Source organism: Cladophialophora bantiana (genome assembly GCF_000835475.1).
Source record: "Cladophialophora bantiana CBS 173.52 unplaced genomic scaffold supercont1.12, whole genome shotgun sequence".
Taxonomy (NCBI): Eukaryota; Fungi; Ascomycota; class Eurotiomycetes; order Chaetothyriales; family Herpotrichiellaceae; genus Cladophialophora; species Cladophialophora bantiana.
The window spans coordinates 836,913-852,296 of record NW_015971586.1 but is presented as its reverse complement, the minus strand read 5'-3'; the positions used below and the strand labels follow the sequence as shown (position 1 = coordinate 852,296).

The following is a 15,384-nucleotide window of genomic DNA, read 5'->3' as shown; positions in this document are numbered from 1 at the left end:
CGCATGGAGGATGTGTGTATGCCAGATTTCGGCAAGAGCACAAGGCAAGAAGCAAAAGCAAAGGCAACATGCAAGTTGGGATATGTACCGCCTGTCTGTCTATCTAGCTGATCAACTTGGCATTCATGCCCACAATGCATCGGACAATGTCCCAATCTCCTCCTAGGCCGACCCAGTCGGTGACCACGATGCCGGTGCTCCAGTCTCCGTCCTTCACACGACCGTTGTCGCCTAGCATGTGCCTCTGACAGAGGTGCGACACGATAGCAGGGTTGACCTCTGCGGCGACCTTCTCGGGCCAGCAGTTGACGTTCCAGAAGTTGCTCGCGCTCAGGAAGTTGACGTACAGCGGGTACTTTTTGCTGCCCACGTTCTGACCCTGCAGGAGGCAGCACGACCCGCTGCGCTCCAGGTGGTCGCACGCGTACGTGATCTTCTTCTCGATCGACGGCTTCTCCATCACCTGGTAGAAGTCCTGCACGCAGATGTCACCCGACGGACACATCGAGTTGGGCGTGTTGTCGGCCCAGACGTGGCCGTCGATGCCCCATCCCCGGCCGTTCCACTCGTGCCGTAGGGGTTCTTCGAGGACGAATCGTCGCACCAGGACGATCCGGCCGCGCACCTCGCCCAGAGACGGCACGCGCGGCTCGGTGAACCACTCGCGTGGGTTGGTGTAGTTGTTTTTCAGAATGCGGGAGAGTTGCTCATCTGTGCCCTTGCCCGTGCCTTCACGCTTGAGTGATAAGATGAGGGTTTCACTGGGATTTTGCTTGAGGAACTCGAGGATCTGATTGTAGAGATCACGGAAGTATTTGTTGCCTGTGAGAGAGATGGGGAAGGAAGAGTGAACAAGCATGAGCTTGTCCGAGTTCGGGTCGTAGGGTTCTGGGACCTGGACGCGGATGTCAAAGAAGCGGACGCCGTTCTTGAGCTGCTCCTTCGGCGACACCGCCTGACAACGCACGGATGGCGCGGCTTGGTGATGCGTAGGCGAATTATGTGTGCCCGGAACCGACAGGACTCCGAGTGGAGTGTGGTCTGGGAGATCTTTCATCCAGGTTTCCAGGTGCGAGGTATTGTACAGAGCCACATAAGAAGTCTCAGGGAGAAAGATACCTGTAAAACGCAACTTGGGGTTCGCCGCGAGAGCGACCAGCGACGCCGTCTCCGCCGTCGGCACAGGGCAGTACATCTGATGCTTCCCTCCCAGGTCTGTCTGGAATGTCAGTCGAAGGCGCTCATTGGACTTGTTGATGACAGCTTTGATGTCCGTGGGCACCACAGTGAACGGCGGCAGCTTGATCGAAACCTCTCTGGTCGCAAAGGGCCTCGCGTCCGCAGGTATTTGAGGCACGGCTTTGCGGGTGGTGTTGTTCGTAAGGCCCAGCCCATTCGTGATCGTGGCCAAGGAAGCCGTCACATTTTGCATCTGGAATCCTTCATCCGGCGCAGGATCGAAATGCTCGACCAGCACCAGGGTCAGCGGATTGTTGCTGATGTTGCGGATAGTGACAGGGGGCACCATTTCGGGCGGCTTCTGTTGTCGTCGAGGTTTTGGAAAGGATGGAAAGAAGTTCATGGTCGCGGCTAATGACGAAAAGAGATAATAAGGGGACAGAGATGGGACGACAGCGAATGAGAAACTCCGGCCTAGAGCTGCACCTTTCAGCTGAGTTTGATCCCCTAGGCCCTTGTTGTTGGGCTCAATCCCAGGCCAACTCGAAGAGATCCGTACAAAAAGCGAATGAGAGCCAGCGAGAGGATGCGTGGGGCCCGTGGTCGTTGTGTGCCGCCAATCGCATTCCCTGCCGAGCGGCGAGGGCGCTTGCACATGCTCAGCTCGAAGTTGCTAAGTACCGAGTAGCCTCTCAATGGGTTCGAGGCTGAGATGGAGGACCGGAATCTGCCGGTGACGGCGCCGTGCGCATGAATTGAAGGGGCCACTGTTGTTGATTGGTCCTCAGCAAGGCATTCTCCATGATAGCCGATATGTTTGGTCGAAAAGATGATGACAAGTGGTAGTCGATTGCAGAGATAGTTAAAGCATCCAGTCAGATCACTTACCAGCATCTTTCTCTGTGCGTCCCCTGTCCACTGGAAAGAACTTCCCGATATTGTCTTTATAATTATAAATAAATAAATGGCGTGTGTAACCCATTGCCTCAAGCATCTTCGTCCTTCCCCTCCCACAAAATATGGCCCTTCCAAACCGCGGGGCCATGGGCTACGCCCACAATTAGCCACAGCATGAACAATACCGCAGATCATCGCGCAGCTGACCCATTTGATACCAGGACTATCAAGCACGGTCCCAATGGCGGTCGTGGCAAGCGCAAGGCCTGCTTTAGGGAAGACAAACCCCCACCATGTGAGCGTGAAAGACATGGTCTTGATCCCATTGAAGACGGAGATTGTTGTAATGCCACAGTACCAGAACGCAAGCAGCCAGAGGAAGATCGCTGCAATGCTGCCCATTGCACGGAGAATCTCAGGTGCTGAGACTGTCTGTACACCCAGAAAATCAACGGGGAGGACTGACGTTGCTCGTTCAGAAAGAATGACTAAGCCCGCGGCGGTATATGCTGTCGGGCCTACTGCGACATACATGCCAGACCGCAGAGACGGTACTTGGAGTTCGGCAGAGAATAGACGAATAACCCAAATCGCGTAAAGGAAGACAATGACCATCCACCCCAGGCCTTGGAAAGTGACTCCGGCAACAAAAACAGGGACTCCGGCGGGAGGCTGTTGATGTTGAAGAATCACCCCTGCCAGTGGTCCTATGACTATGAGCGGATACATGGGTAAGATCCAGGCAGGCGTCATCCCTTGGATGTTGATCCTTTGAGTAACGAACGGGAGGTCGTACTGAGAAATCGCAAAGAGCAGGGTCAAGCTGCAGTACACCCAAAAGCATACCTTCATCGCCTTGTCAAGCCAGACCCCGCAACCAGCAGAGTGACCATATGAATCCAAACCTTGGATAATAAGGCTGACCGAGACCCAGAGTGTTCCAATAAAGAAGGCTTCTCCGGGATGGATGAATGAATGTCTAAAGGAACCATGTGCCACAATGAATTGTCTCATTATCAAGACTGTGAAGGATACGAACATGATCAGATCGATAATAAAGATGACTTTACCGATTGTGGTCAAGCCACGGAATTCGTAGGGTGTCTGGTAGATGACAGTTGCCAGCAAACCTGTGGCCATCGTCGTCGAGAACCAGGCCCATGTGAAATGGTTCAATCTCTGTCTGATCGGAGGGAGGAGCTCTGGTTTGGCAGAGAAGGCAATTTCTCTTCATCATGCTTACCACCCCACGCACAGCTCATTTCGACAGGGCTGAAGGGGGAGTAGTTGATCGACCCTTAGCTGGCAAAGGCTGTAGGCACAAGGATATGCGTAGATGCTGAAAGAGTACTTCCTTGTTCATCGCCGAGATAGTCCGCCTCAACGAGTGTTATTTCTGATTTCACCTCATTGTATCCATCCGCGCCATTCGCAACACATAGTGATATATCAGACGGAGACGAGCGAGGGACGAAGAACAGGAGAGAGTGGGCTGTGAATATTTATGTGCGCCACCGTAATTCCCGACGTCACGCGCTGCGTCTCATCAGCTCGCACAACTGAAATGACGGTCTTTTGAAACATCGAGCTGACAGCAGTGAAACTCGACATTATCGCTTGCCACGAGGGATTTATGTGTAGAGGTATATCTCGCTAAGAGAGATGCCCATGCTGGATCGAAATTAAGGAACCTGTCAACACTATCCACTTGAAAGGGGTGAAAATTAAGCGAGCCACGCATGCAGTTCTGTGCCTTCACCCGACATCATCTGTATGATATGGCCCTTCCGCCTACGGAATGATCTTTGCGGCTCTCATCCTGTCAAAAGCGATTGCGTAGGCTTTGACAGTGTCGATAGTTTCCTCAAAACCCACTGCCCGAGTGGCGCTCAAGTCATACTGGCGGTCAAAGAACGCCTTGTCCATCATAACGTCCATGAAAGGCCAGTAATACGAGTCCAATTGGCTAGCTTTGAGCCCTTCTCTTGCCACCAATTTGTTCCAGGTTTCAGCATGTCTCTTGACAAACTCTGCTGGGGGTTCAAAAGTGCCCTGCGGACCAATCCCTTCAAGACCAAAATAAGCGCAGATTCCGGGCCACTTGTCTGCCCAAGTCACCACGTCGCCGTTTGTCACGTTAAAGGTCTTTCCAGAGCCACATTTCTCGGGGTTCAAAGCCGCATATATTTCCATCTTCGCCGCAATGTCTTGGAAGGTGTCAGTATGTTTGTGACGGTAGCCATGCTCAGCGCCCGGATACGGGACCTTGGCCCCGGCTCCATGAACTTCGCGGTACAGGCTTAGGTAGAATGCCAGTCCTTGAGCAAGATTCATGACGTTTGTCCCTGGGACAAATCCAATCATAGCGTCTGGTCTGATTTCGGTGAATGTCCACGAGGCCCCTTTCGACAAAGAATCGAGCACGTCGTATTGAGAGTAGTAGAAGATATCGTCGGCGATCGGTTTTGGGACTCGAGGGTATGATTCCTTGAGCGGAGCCACAATTTTGACGACATCAGGGCGTTCTGCAGTTCCGGTTAATCAGGTCCAAGAAGTAGAGGTAGCCATTAATACCCAGTCCATACGCCTTTCCACCAGTTTGTAGGATGAAGCTTTTGATGTTGGGCGAGACCTCTTGGATAGCCTCTACAGCGGTCTTGATGAGGTTAGTGTTGACCTCTTTGAGCGTCTTTTGGTCTTTCCCTGTGTTAATGTAGACAAATAAGAAGACATGAGTAACAGTCTCGATCTTCGGGACCTTTTCCTTCAGCGCCTCAGCAACAACGTCGACGGGGGCCGTAAGGTCAATGCCGCTGGCCAGTTGCAGTCGTGGATCGTTAGGCCAATGGGCGTCCGAAATCGATAAGGGACGATTTGACAGCGCGGTGACCTGACTGAAAGTGGTGGGAGTGGGATAGCTCAGGGACTCTTTCACAAGCGCCCATCCCGATATGCCAGATGCTCCGAAGACGAGGGCGTGGAAGTTGGTCGACATGGTTGTTGGGAAATGTTGGTGCTTTTCGGGGCAACTGAATATCTGGTGATAGCGAGCAGACCACCCTTCGTTTTCAACTCCATATTTATATCTTTTGCTGCGAGTGGAATGTTCAGGAAAGCGTCACCCCATCGCATCACACAATCACCTCGTATAGAAAGACTAGTCACGTTCATCAAGCCGACAGCAGCAATACCCTAAACAAGAGCAAATGCTTAAAGGGTCAAACTGCCAGCCAGTCCAGTTCCTGGACATACCCGGATGGGGAGGTGGGGAACATTGGATACATGCTTAGTCGTACGAGAAAACATTTACGTGGGGTTTCAAGGAGTGCCTGGCGAGAGCGAATTGAACGAAGTCGAATTAGGATTTTGTAGAGCTTCATGTTCCATCGTACTTGCGTAAATCGGCCGAAACGGACGAGCCGGGTCTTTTGCGAGACGGAGAATTGCCGGCTTGGGGGGCGACACATTTCACAGTAAGAGAAGTCCTCACGCTGTACCTCGTACAGTAGTACTAACCAAAGCCTGACATGGAGGAGGGGAGCTTGCCTGTGCGGAAGCGGTTGCCAAGCCCGTCGGAAGAACTAGGATGCCGACAGAAGTGTCTGACATAAGACTCTTGGCACTGCCCCCATCCACATCCGCTCAAAAATACATGATTATAGATTATAAATGCAAAATACCCCTCGTAAATCAGCACACAGAGCAACGTGGCGCAGCGGAAGCGCGCCGGGCTCATAACCCGGAGGACCTTGTGAGTACAAGACGTATATGTAACTTCACATTATGATGATGCTAATTCTTCGCCCAGGGATCGAAGTACGTTCATTTCATGGAAAAAGCTCAATAATATCACCAACTAACTGAAACTCAAGACCAAGCGTTGCTAAGAGTATTTCTGATTTTTGCCGGCCAGAAACTACGGTCGCTTGTGGCCATCTGCGCCTTTCTTCTTTCCCTAAACTTTTTTTTCTCTGTCATCCTGGTGTATCAGTGTGTACGAGTACGACGAGCGAGGAGACTGCCAAGCCGTACACACACCGTATGAGGTCTGTATCACAGGGTCAAAGTACAAAAACAAGCTTCATCATTAAACCAACAACCCTCTCTTTTATTCTTACACTCCCCAGAGGAAATGTGCTGTTGTAGCCAACTAGCAGTGTTATATCATCCTCTGCCTAGTATCTAATATACCTCTGGAATTCGGCTGACGCAGGCCGACACTAACTTGTCGTAGATTGATGCAATCCACTCTAATGCGAATTTTTTTTATGAAATTGAGGCGGTTGCAAACGTTCGAACTCCACCTCACTTTTATCTTTAAATCAGGTTAAACATACAGCTAGGCGAACTCAGAACCTGATCGGCCTCAATTCCAAATCTCACGCACGCGTCAATTCTGACCATGTCTTTCCTGCACTCACGACTTTGTTCGCAACCGGCAAAAGTTCGTTCGAATGGCTGACGCTCGGCGCGTCGGCCATCATGTCCACGAAACAAATGCGCTGAGTTTTGGACACCATGGTACTGCCACTTACGATGTCCGCAGGCATGAATGGACGTTTTTGCGCCGGCATCAGACTCAAGACGCCGAGGATCGACAGAGAACGCAGGCCAGCTGGAACCATTCATCTCACTTTCTGTTGGTGGACGAACGGACGTGGAACTCTGCCCCAGACTCTGTACAAGCAAGAGAGAAAGCGCAAGACTCTAGACTAGGTCGTGGACTGCAGAATTTATTCCTGAAGCGAGTCCCCGACGCAGCCTTGCTTGCTGTCGATTTACCCAGTCAGTCAAATACGACAGCCTCTCAGTCCGAAAAGCTCAATCGACCATCAGAAAGCGTCCTGGCTCTTGGACATGCTCGACCTTCGCTTGACTCTAGATTGCACAACGACGCCCCATATACTCCGATCGTTGCATTTCGAGCTTGCTCGAATAACGGCATTCTTCTGCTCCTTGCCATAGAGGAGCGTCAGGTTGCCATCCGCAACGAGGCTGGTCTGCTGAATTTGTGCACAGTTCCTTTCATTGGCAACGTGCTGGGGCACTGGGCGGAGTCGACAGACGAAATACTTCACATATCATCCGCCAGTCATGTGAAGGGCACGCAATTTCTTGTTGTCAAGCCAAGTGGCACGACTATTTTGCGGCCCACGTTGTCAAAGCACAAAGTGCCTGAGGTGCTTCTGGATCCATGTCCAGTCGTCACCATTCCATGTTCGAGAACGGGAGCCGAACCTCACGCGCACGCCATATTCAATCCCCAGGATCGGAGTCGGGTGGTAATTGTGGACACCGGTGGGCAATGGAGCGTCTGGAAGGTCACGGGAAGAATATCAAGGTCGGCGCGCATTCTACACCAAGTATCTCTGCAAGGGTCAAACCATATAAGCAGTTCCGGCCAGCAATCTCTGTTCTCAGGGATCTCAACATACAGGGATAAATGGCACCGAGCTTGTTGGTTAACGAACCCGAAAGGAGTTATGGACAGACTCTTGGTGTGCAATCGACGCGTTGCTGCGGCTTTTGATCAGACAGGATCATTTTTGGGTCAGGTCGACATGCGCCTGGGATCCCTGTCAGATCGGAACCTGATTCTTGATGTCAAAATCAGCGACCGTCGGAGTGATCTCATATTCGTCCTGACGACGTCACGCTTCCTCATATTCAGTTCGTCTCAGAGCACTTGGAGGATGAGAAATCCAAAGGAAGCGCTTGAATTGGTATGTTCTTGGAATCATTACCGCGATCGCACCGATCTGGGTCTCCGTATGGGTGTCTTTGAAACTCTGCAAGGTACGGGGATCTACTGTTCAACTTAGCGTATCGCTAACATATAGTTTTAGATTCGTGGGTACTCCTTTATTCAGCGACTAGCCATTTCGCCGTCCTGTACCAATTTGAACAAGAGGATTCCTCTTCGACGACTGTCGCCATCCGTGATCCTTCAACTTTTCAGTTACCGCAGCATCTAACAGAACGCATGAGGGATGTCACTGATATCATCATGTGCCCAGTAGCCTTCTCAACTCAAGATCGGGCTTTGGCGGCTGGCGGATTCGGTCTCATCAAGCTCATTGCCTGCTTGGCTACAGGGGAAGTTATCGAAGCATTGTACAAGCATGAACTCGAGCAATTTGGCCTTTCGGGTCATCTACCAAACAAGTTTAGGGAGAAGGTGCCACATTTATCATTGCCCCGGACTCTGGATAAGCTTCTGAATACCCATCCATTGAGCTCTGAATATGTCGTTGACGATGGTTCAGACGAGGATCTAGACGAGGATCTCGACGATTTTGTTATAGCGGATGACGGAGAAACAAAATATTTGACTAGCGAAGCCAGCGCTGCGCATGTCACTTCACAAGATGTACAACCTGTTCCTTTCAGTTCTCGGAATTGGCGGGGTCTTCTGCGCTACGAAACTTTGATGGAAAAGGACAACGATGGTATGTCTTTCAGGTCGACCTTGCAACAAGCGATTGAACATCTAGAACGTCTCAAAGACGAGGATACGGTAACGCCCATCCATCTGATATCAGACCTTGTCGACAGGTGTCGCATCACGGATGTGGAAGAAGATTCTCAAATCGCGACTCTCTGGCTTGATACCCTCGCGCCCCAAGCCAGTATTACCGTCGAACCGGCCGCTTCTGCTGTAGGGGGCTTCCCTAGTGCTTCGCACAGGCATTTACTTCTTGACCTTTACGAGAGCTTGGTTAGAGTATATGTCGAATCGCTATCAGGTCAAGTCACAGACCGCGGTCGGGTCAATCGCGAAAGGCTAGTCCGCCAGATAGTGGGAGATAGCTTTTTGGGGGCATTCGTGTTGATTTCCGAGAATCTTTCTCACCCATCTGATTCTCCACTACCATATTCGACCCGGACACGGGATGGTGAGGTCCCATCTCCGTCACTAGGTCTACAATCGGATGATCAAGAGTTTTCGCAGGCACCAACACCAGAGACTCTTCCCGATGCAGAAGAACCTGCAGTCACCCGTCTACGGAAATACGCAACATTTCATCGTGAAGTGCCGCCTTTACTGCTCGACCATCACGCGAACATCTCCAACATTCTAGCCCATCTCCCGGATACTATACAACAGAATCCCGCAGATTATTCCTACCAGCAAACAAATCAAAAGATCAAGTTCACGCAGAAGGAGATAGCGGCAGAGTCGTTGAACACCAAAGAGAGGAAGAAGGCCCTCAAATCTGCCGCTCGACTAGAGCGGAAATTGGAAAAAACTCAACTCATCAGTCAAGAGGTTATGATGCGACGAAACTTATTGCCCGGCATCAGCAGCAGACCCAAGGTCTCCGATCTGCCAGAGCGAGAGGTGCAAAGCAGTCAGCCAGCTGCACCGAGCTCGAGTCAAACGACTGGACTACCAGGATTGAGCATGACACAGCCGGAGAGAGGTGCTTATGGGACGAGACAAGCAGAGAAGAAGGGCAAGAAGGGGACGAAGAGACAGGCAGGCTTTTAGATTTTGGACAGCCGGTATATCTCGAGCGTGCTGTATTGGATGGTGCCAAGGCCTGCAAAAAGGGGCGAAGGGATTACCCCGGATTTTTGGATTCTCCGAGCAGGCCGGTGACCTCTGGCTTGTGGCATGGCTCGGTGGGGCTCACTAGGCCTCTTAGGCGTTCTTTTACCTGGAAGTGCGGGGATGGCGCAGGCCAGGGGCTGGGTAGGGGCCACTTCGGTCGCCTGAGTGGAGGAAGCTGAGGTGCTTTGTCGCGTGAGGTTAGGGATACTCTCACCACCCACCATCCGCCTCCCACCACCCTGGCTGTGCACAGCTCTTGCTCTCGGGTCACTTGACTGAGAGACTTGACCCCTCAATTGCTTCTGCCTCAGCTGTCCATCTCTCCTCCCCCTCTCCCTCACCTCCCCTTCTCTCATCCAAACCATCCTCCATCCTGCCATCCCACCTGTAGGCAAATCTCTCGTCCATCACATACAATCGTACCCTCCATCGGGTATCTGTGCTCCCACTTCACCTATTGGTTCTTGGTATGTATCACTTGAACCTTACATTGGCAACATTCTCTTCCGCCTCACATTGCTCTCAACTCTGACCACTTGCTCCTTCTCAGACTCGCTCACTCATCACCTAACCTCCAACTCGTCACAGTCAACATGTCTGCCGACACTTCAGATCTCACAAAGGTCGACTCTGCCATCGGTGTCGATGATGCCGCACACAAGGATGCAGCCAAGGAGACCAAGCGAAGAACAACATCCAGCGCTCCCGGCGTCATGAATATCAATGACCTTGGTAAGCTCACTAGCTGAAGCCTCAGGGATTCTTGCTCATTAGAGATCAGAAAAGGAGGGAACAAAAATCGCCGTCGCTCCTGAGACGCAAAAGACCGGATGGTAAGAGTGGATTCCTCACGTCCCCTTGATCGCTCGGAGTTGACTCAGCCAGGAAAATCAACACCTCGCCTTCCACGGTCGAAGATCCCTCAATCCTGAAGAAGCTGCTCACCACTCCCCCCGTCAAGAAGATCGATTTGCACTTCCCCCTAGGTCTCGAGGTCACTGCAAGGAACCTGAAAGGTGTCACGATAAAGGATGCGCTGGATGCCATTCACAAGCAATTCAAGAAGAAGGTAAAGTCCTTCCGTTGTATCCAATATATCTAGACAATTGACCAAGATCACACACTGACGTCTTATTTGCAGGCTGATGACGAGATGGAAGAGCCATACCTCAAAGGCTTCGAATGGGACCCCGAAGAGTCGTGGACAAGACTCAAGGTCCACACCCAGAAAGAAGGGCTACCCGTTGGCAAGAAATCCAAGAAGAAGGGCGGCGACGAGTAAACGTGATTACCATGACTTGAATGTACACGACCAGGCCGCTCCTGGCTGAGCGGCAAGACCGACTCTCTCAACTGCTACCAATCACTGATCCCCTACGATGATATATGGCTATTCCAAAAGAAAAATCAGCTTGGTGTGCATGGCAAGGTGCTTTGCGGGCTCTCTTTCTCACTCATTCTGGCAATGTTTGCTCAATGCCGTGGTGGTGGATACCCAGATGGCTTGAATTTGCTAGCTTAGACCAGCAATGGCATAACCTCGAACTGATTCAATGCATCTCACAGTCACGTATGGGTCAGCCCTGACCACCTGTGACAGAAGTCGCATACAACCACGATTCAAACCGGAGTTAGTTGCTCCTTCTGCTATGCGGCGGTGGCGCGAGAAGGGCAAGCAGTTTTACCGGAATAGGGCACTGTAACTGATCTTTTGCCGCGCGTGGAATGCCCCGTATGCAAAAAGCGAGTTGCAGCCCCATTTGCTCTTGACAATGTCGATTGTGCTACCTCGTACAAGCCCGTGAGATCTTCGATGCTGCTTACTCTCCAAAAAATCATCATTCATCGACCACACTCTGTAATTCTCCCTTGAAACCCGCATCGACACTCACCTCGACTTGGGGGTCCAAAGCACGCAAATTCTAGTAGCAAACATGGGATCAATCCTCCAATCAGAGGACACCGGCCCCAGCCAGAGCGACGCCAACAACATCCCCATCGTCGACCTCTCACCATTCACATCGCCACCACTCTCAGCCGACACCTCACACGAGGCTCGGCTGAAGGCGGCGCGAAAGCTCGTCCGCGCATGTCGCGAGGTCGGCTTCGTGTACGTCAAGAACCACGGGGTGCCGGGGGATGAGCTGGACAAGGCGTTCGCGCTCTCCAAGCGGTTCTTCGCCCTGCCGATGGAGGACAAGATGAAGGCGCCGCATCCGCCTGGCTGGGCGGTGCACCGCGGATATTCGTGGCCAGGGCTGGAGAAGGTGTCGAGCGCCATGTCCAAGAAAGACGACGAGGACGCTGTCAGGAAGTTGAGGGAGGTGCAGGATTACAAGGTACGCGCTCTCTCCTTCCTGTGTCTCTCTGTCCGTTGTATCCCATTTACCCACGAGGAGAAAGAGAGGGGGGCAGGCATCCTTGTGCACAATTTTCTCTTCTCGTTACCAGGGTTCTTCCTCACCCCACACTATCGATTCTGTTCACACGGTATACCGATCTTATTTTTTTTTTATTGTTTTTAATATATCTCTTTTCCAAACAGGAAAGCTACGAAGTCGGCTCTGAGACCAACCCAGACCAGCCCAACGTGTGGCCGCCCGCGGAGGTGCTCCCGGAGTGGCGGCCGTTCATGAGCTCGTTCTACTGGACGTGCTTCGAGGCGGCGAAGCACATCCTGCGCGCGCTGGCCCTGGGTATGGGGCTCGCGGACGAGGACCACCTGCTGAACTTCCACGACGGCCACCACAACCAGCTGCGCCTGCTGCACTACCCGGCCATCCCGGCCGCGGCGGTGGAAGGGGGCAGGGTCGCGCGCATGCCCGCGCACACGGACTGGAGCAGCGTGACAATGCTGTTCCAGGACGATTGCGGCGGACTGCAGGTCGAGCGACGGCGTGCTGCTGCAGGCGGGAAGACAGAGGAAGACCAGGGGGAGTTCGTCGACGTCGACCCCATCCCCGGCACCTGCGTGGTCAACGTGGGCGATCTGCTCATGCGCTGGAGCAACGACTACCTCACGTCGACGGCGCATCGCGTCCAGCTCCCGCCCCTTCAGGACCGCTTTACCGGCGACGAGAGGCTGACCCGCGCCCGCTACTCGATCCCTTACTTCCTGACCACCGATCCCGACACCGTCATCGCGTGTCTGCGCTTCGACGACGCTCGTCCCCCCAAGTACGACCCCATTACGCAGCGCGAATATGCAGCCATGAGAGCGCGGATGCAATATTGAGTTTTGGAAGAACCTCTATTGCTAGGGTGGGCATAGCGTCCCTGGATGGGGAGCAATGTGTTAGAAAGGAAGGGCGTGCGAGCCGCTCCATCTCGACTCTCTGTTTCAAGAACTAATAGGAGCCCGGTTTCGGGCCTGATCCGGGCAGGAGAGTCGGTCATTAGTGCACTCTTGACATCATGCTCCCCATTTGGTCACCATGCACTCGATACACCTCGTCAATCTCGGCCCGGTAGACTCTGGCTGCTTCCCTGCGGCGTAAACTGCCCTTTGACGTACGAGGAAGGGGTTTCTCCCTCGCGGCGAAGACAACATGCGTCTTGGTGAGCTTCGCAATTACAGGCGCTTCAACGTTGACCTGGTCGATCAAGAGTTCTATTTCACTCCGCAGCTGCGCCGCGTCTGCACCTCCCCGCTCCATATCCCTTAGACCCTCTTCCGTCAGCTCAATCAATGCAATTGCTTGCTGATGCCCGTCTCCCCATAGCAGCACGTCCTGGACCCGATCGTGGCCGTGTTGGATCTTGGCCTCAATGCCGGCCGGGTGAAATTTGATGCCGTGGCCGAAGAGGATCAGGTCGTCAACGCGGCCCGCGAATTTCCACGTGCAGGGCCGACTCGGGTGAGGGGCGAAGAGATCGCCCGTCGCGTACTCGCTTAGGTGTGGGAAGGTTTGGAAGACGGTTTGACGGGACACGGCCGTTGGATCTTTGAAACGAACTATAACCGGTTCATGGAGTGTTGTGGTGGCAGCGGGCTGTGATTTCGAGTCACCAACTGCTATCGCGGAAGATGATGGTTGAGTTTCGCTGTCGGCTGCCACAGGACGCCATTCTATGCCCATATGGCACGCGTCGATCGATAGATATTCCATCTCCTCCGTACCGACCTGGTAGAGTGCCCACCACCCGGTCTCTGTGGCGCCGAAGAATTGGGTAAATGTAGTGTCCTTTAGGCGATTTGTGAGGATGGTTGCGGCTCGAGGCGAAAGCACACCTATGAGAAGATTTAGCCGAGTAGTGGACGTGGACTCAGAGTGGACGGCCATACCACCGCCATACGTGATACTAGATAATGAACTTAGCCTTGCGAGATCTTGATCCGAAGAGGCATATTTCTCCAGAACCGCGGGAGCGCAGAAGATGCAATTCCCCTTGCCATACACAATGGCGTCGAGCAAGTCCGTTGCATTCATACTCCGGTCCGAAGGTCCGAAAACATATGTGGTCTTGCCAAAGACAGTGAAACACATCAGGATTATGGTGCTGATGACATGAAAGGGGGCAAATGGCACAATCAGTCTTCCGGCTGTAGCGTTCAGAGGGTTGATCCTGCGAAAGCCGGGGCCTCCACACTGACACTCCTCGGGCAACTGAGTAATCTGGTCATTGGCGGCCATCTGCGCATGGGTGATGCGAATAGGCTTTGGGAGGCCAGTCGTGCCTGAACTGTGCAAGATCAAGAAAGTATCTTGAGCGGCTTGGTCGAACGTTTTGGGCATTGGGTACTTTTCTGCGGGAGTAGGGTCTAGCAGTTCATCTAACTCTGGGCAGACAGCATGGTTCATTGACCGAGCAGCTAGTATGTCTGACACATCCACGCCTTCTGCAGAGAGGAAAAGATGGCAGTCGCACAGCTGGAGCAGATTCAAATGGGCTGCGAGGCTGTTGATGTGAGACGAAAACAGAATCTGTCCTCGGAAGCATCCGTGAGCCAAGGTATGACCTGACGTGTCTGAGCCGAAGTCGGACTCGCCTTACCTGGTAGCCAGTTTTGGCAGCTGCCATGGACAATATGTGATATCTCATGTCGGATTTGCCGACATAGGCCAGAGTTGGGAAATGGGCGGCGGAGCCAAAGGTAGTCCTGATGAAGCGTGCAGCGCGGTTGATTGCATTTGCGAAAGCGCGAAAAGAGATGTCCCGATACCCGTGGGACAGAGTAGATGACAGGGGAATCGAAGCCCAAGTTCTGGCCGGGTCATTCTCAGCGATTTCGTCTATGGCCACAGGGAAGAGACGACGACCGGGGTGAGCAGTGGTTGAGTCAGCAGGCATTCTGGAGGGCAGGAAGAGAAGATACAAGAAGACAGGTTGTAGAGAAGAGTGGGACTGGGGACATCCCAATGGCTATTTATACAGCCCACGGTTCGCCTGGGGGCCTGGAGAAGAGACGGACGAGGATCAAACCGAGCCATCCGGAATTCTGGCATAGTATTCCGTACTTCGGGACCTACTTGGCCAGCTGGCTGCTAAGCAGCATGATTTGTGGGCGGAGGGGGGGATATGCACATGGCTGTACCCGTATCAGGATCACCCTGGCTGAAGAGTAGGAACAAGAGTATGCATTCTGGCCGTCGGTCTGCTTCGCGGGAAGTTGCAGTCGAACTGAATGCAAAGAGAGAGGAAAGTGAAAAGAGAATTAAAAGTGTCAAATGCCAAATGCTTGGCGGTGACATCAAATGCTACTCACTATCTAATACCCCGCCGTAGTGTCTCGTATACAATATGCACCACTA

At 52.8% G+C, this 15,384-nt stretch overlaps 7 protein-coding genes across 7 annotated transcripts; 3 read left to right on the top strand and 4 right to left on the bottom strand.

The window, feature by feature from the left end:
- Positions 1 to 103: 103 nt before the first annotated feature.
- Z519_08211 (uncharacterized protein) lies at positions 104 to 1,582 on the bottom strand (the record flags this gene model as incomplete). The annotated part of the gene is made up of 1 exon (XM_016765939.1): positions 104 to 1,582. The coding sequence occupies one exon, from the start codon at positions 1,580 to 1,582 to the stop codon at positions 104 to 106; it is 1,479 nt and encodes a 492-aa protein (XP_016617984.1).
- A 583-nt stretch (positions 1,583 to 2,165) lies between these two features.
- Positions 2,166 to 3,216, bottom strand: Z519_08210 (uncharacterized protein; the record flags this gene model as incomplete). The annotated part of the gene is made up of 2 exons (XM_016765938.1): positions 2,166 to 2,227; positions 2,295 to 3,216. The coding sequence occupies 2 exons, from the start codon at positions 3,214 to 3,216 to the stop codon at positions 2,166 to 2,168; spliced, it is 984 nt and encodes a 327-aa protein (XP_016617983.1).
- A 651-nt stretch (positions 3,217 to 3,867) lies between these two features.
- Positions 3,868 to 5,071, bottom strand: Z519_08209 (uncharacterized protein; the record flags this gene model as incomplete). Its single annotated transcript, XM_016765937.1, has 2 exons — positions 3,868 to 4,601; positions 4,651 to 5,071. 2 exons carry the CDS (start codon positions 5,069 to 5,071, stop codon positions 3,868 to 3,870), a joined length of 1,155 nt encoding a protein of 384 aa, XP_016617982.1.
- A 1,459-nt stretch (positions 5,072 to 6,530) lies between these two features.
- Z519_08208 (uncharacterized protein) lies at positions 6,531 to 9,568 on the top strand (the record flags this gene model as incomplete). The annotated part of the gene is made up of 2 exons (XM_016765936.1): positions 6,531 to 7,872; positions 7,923 to 9,568. 2 exons carry the CDS (start codon positions 6,531 to 6,533, stop codon positions 9,566 to 9,568), a joined length of 2,988 nt encoding a protein of 995 aa, XP_016617981.1.
- A 656-nt stretch (positions 9,569 to 10,224) lies between these two features.
- Positions 10,225 to 10,913, top strand: Z519_08207 (uncharacterized protein; the record flags this gene model as incomplete). Its single annotated transcript, XM_016765935.1, has 4 exons — positions 10,225 to 10,363; positions 10,413 to 10,464; positions 10,517 to 10,700; positions 10,773 to 10,913. 4 exons carry the CDS (start codon positions 10,225 to 10,227, stop codon positions 10,911 to 10,913), a joined length of 516 nt encoding a protein of 171 aa, XP_016617980.1.
- A 652-nt stretch (positions 10,914 to 11,565) lies between these two features.
- On the top strand, positions 11,566 to 12,866 carry Z519_08206 (uncharacterized protein; the record flags this gene model as incomplete). Its single annotated transcript, XM_016765934.1, has 2 exons — positions 11,566 to 11,970; positions 12,177 to 12,866. 2 exons carry the CDS (start codon positions 11,566 to 11,568, stop codon positions 12,864 to 12,866), a joined length of 1,095 nt encoding a protein of 364 aa, XP_016617979.1.
- Positions 12,867 to 13,026: 160 nt separating this feature from the next.
- Z519_08205 (uncharacterized protein) lies at positions 13,027 to 14,923 on the bottom strand (the record flags this gene model as incomplete). Its single annotated transcript, XM_016765933.1, has 3 exons — positions 13,027 to 13,862; positions 13,917 to 14,556; positions 14,627 to 14,923. The coding sequence occupies 3 exons, from the start codon at positions 14,921 to 14,923 to the stop codon at positions 13,027 to 13,029; spliced, it is 1,773 nt and encodes a 590-aa protein (XP_016617978.1).
- Between the last annotated feature and the right edge of the window lie 461 nt (positions 14,924 to 15,384).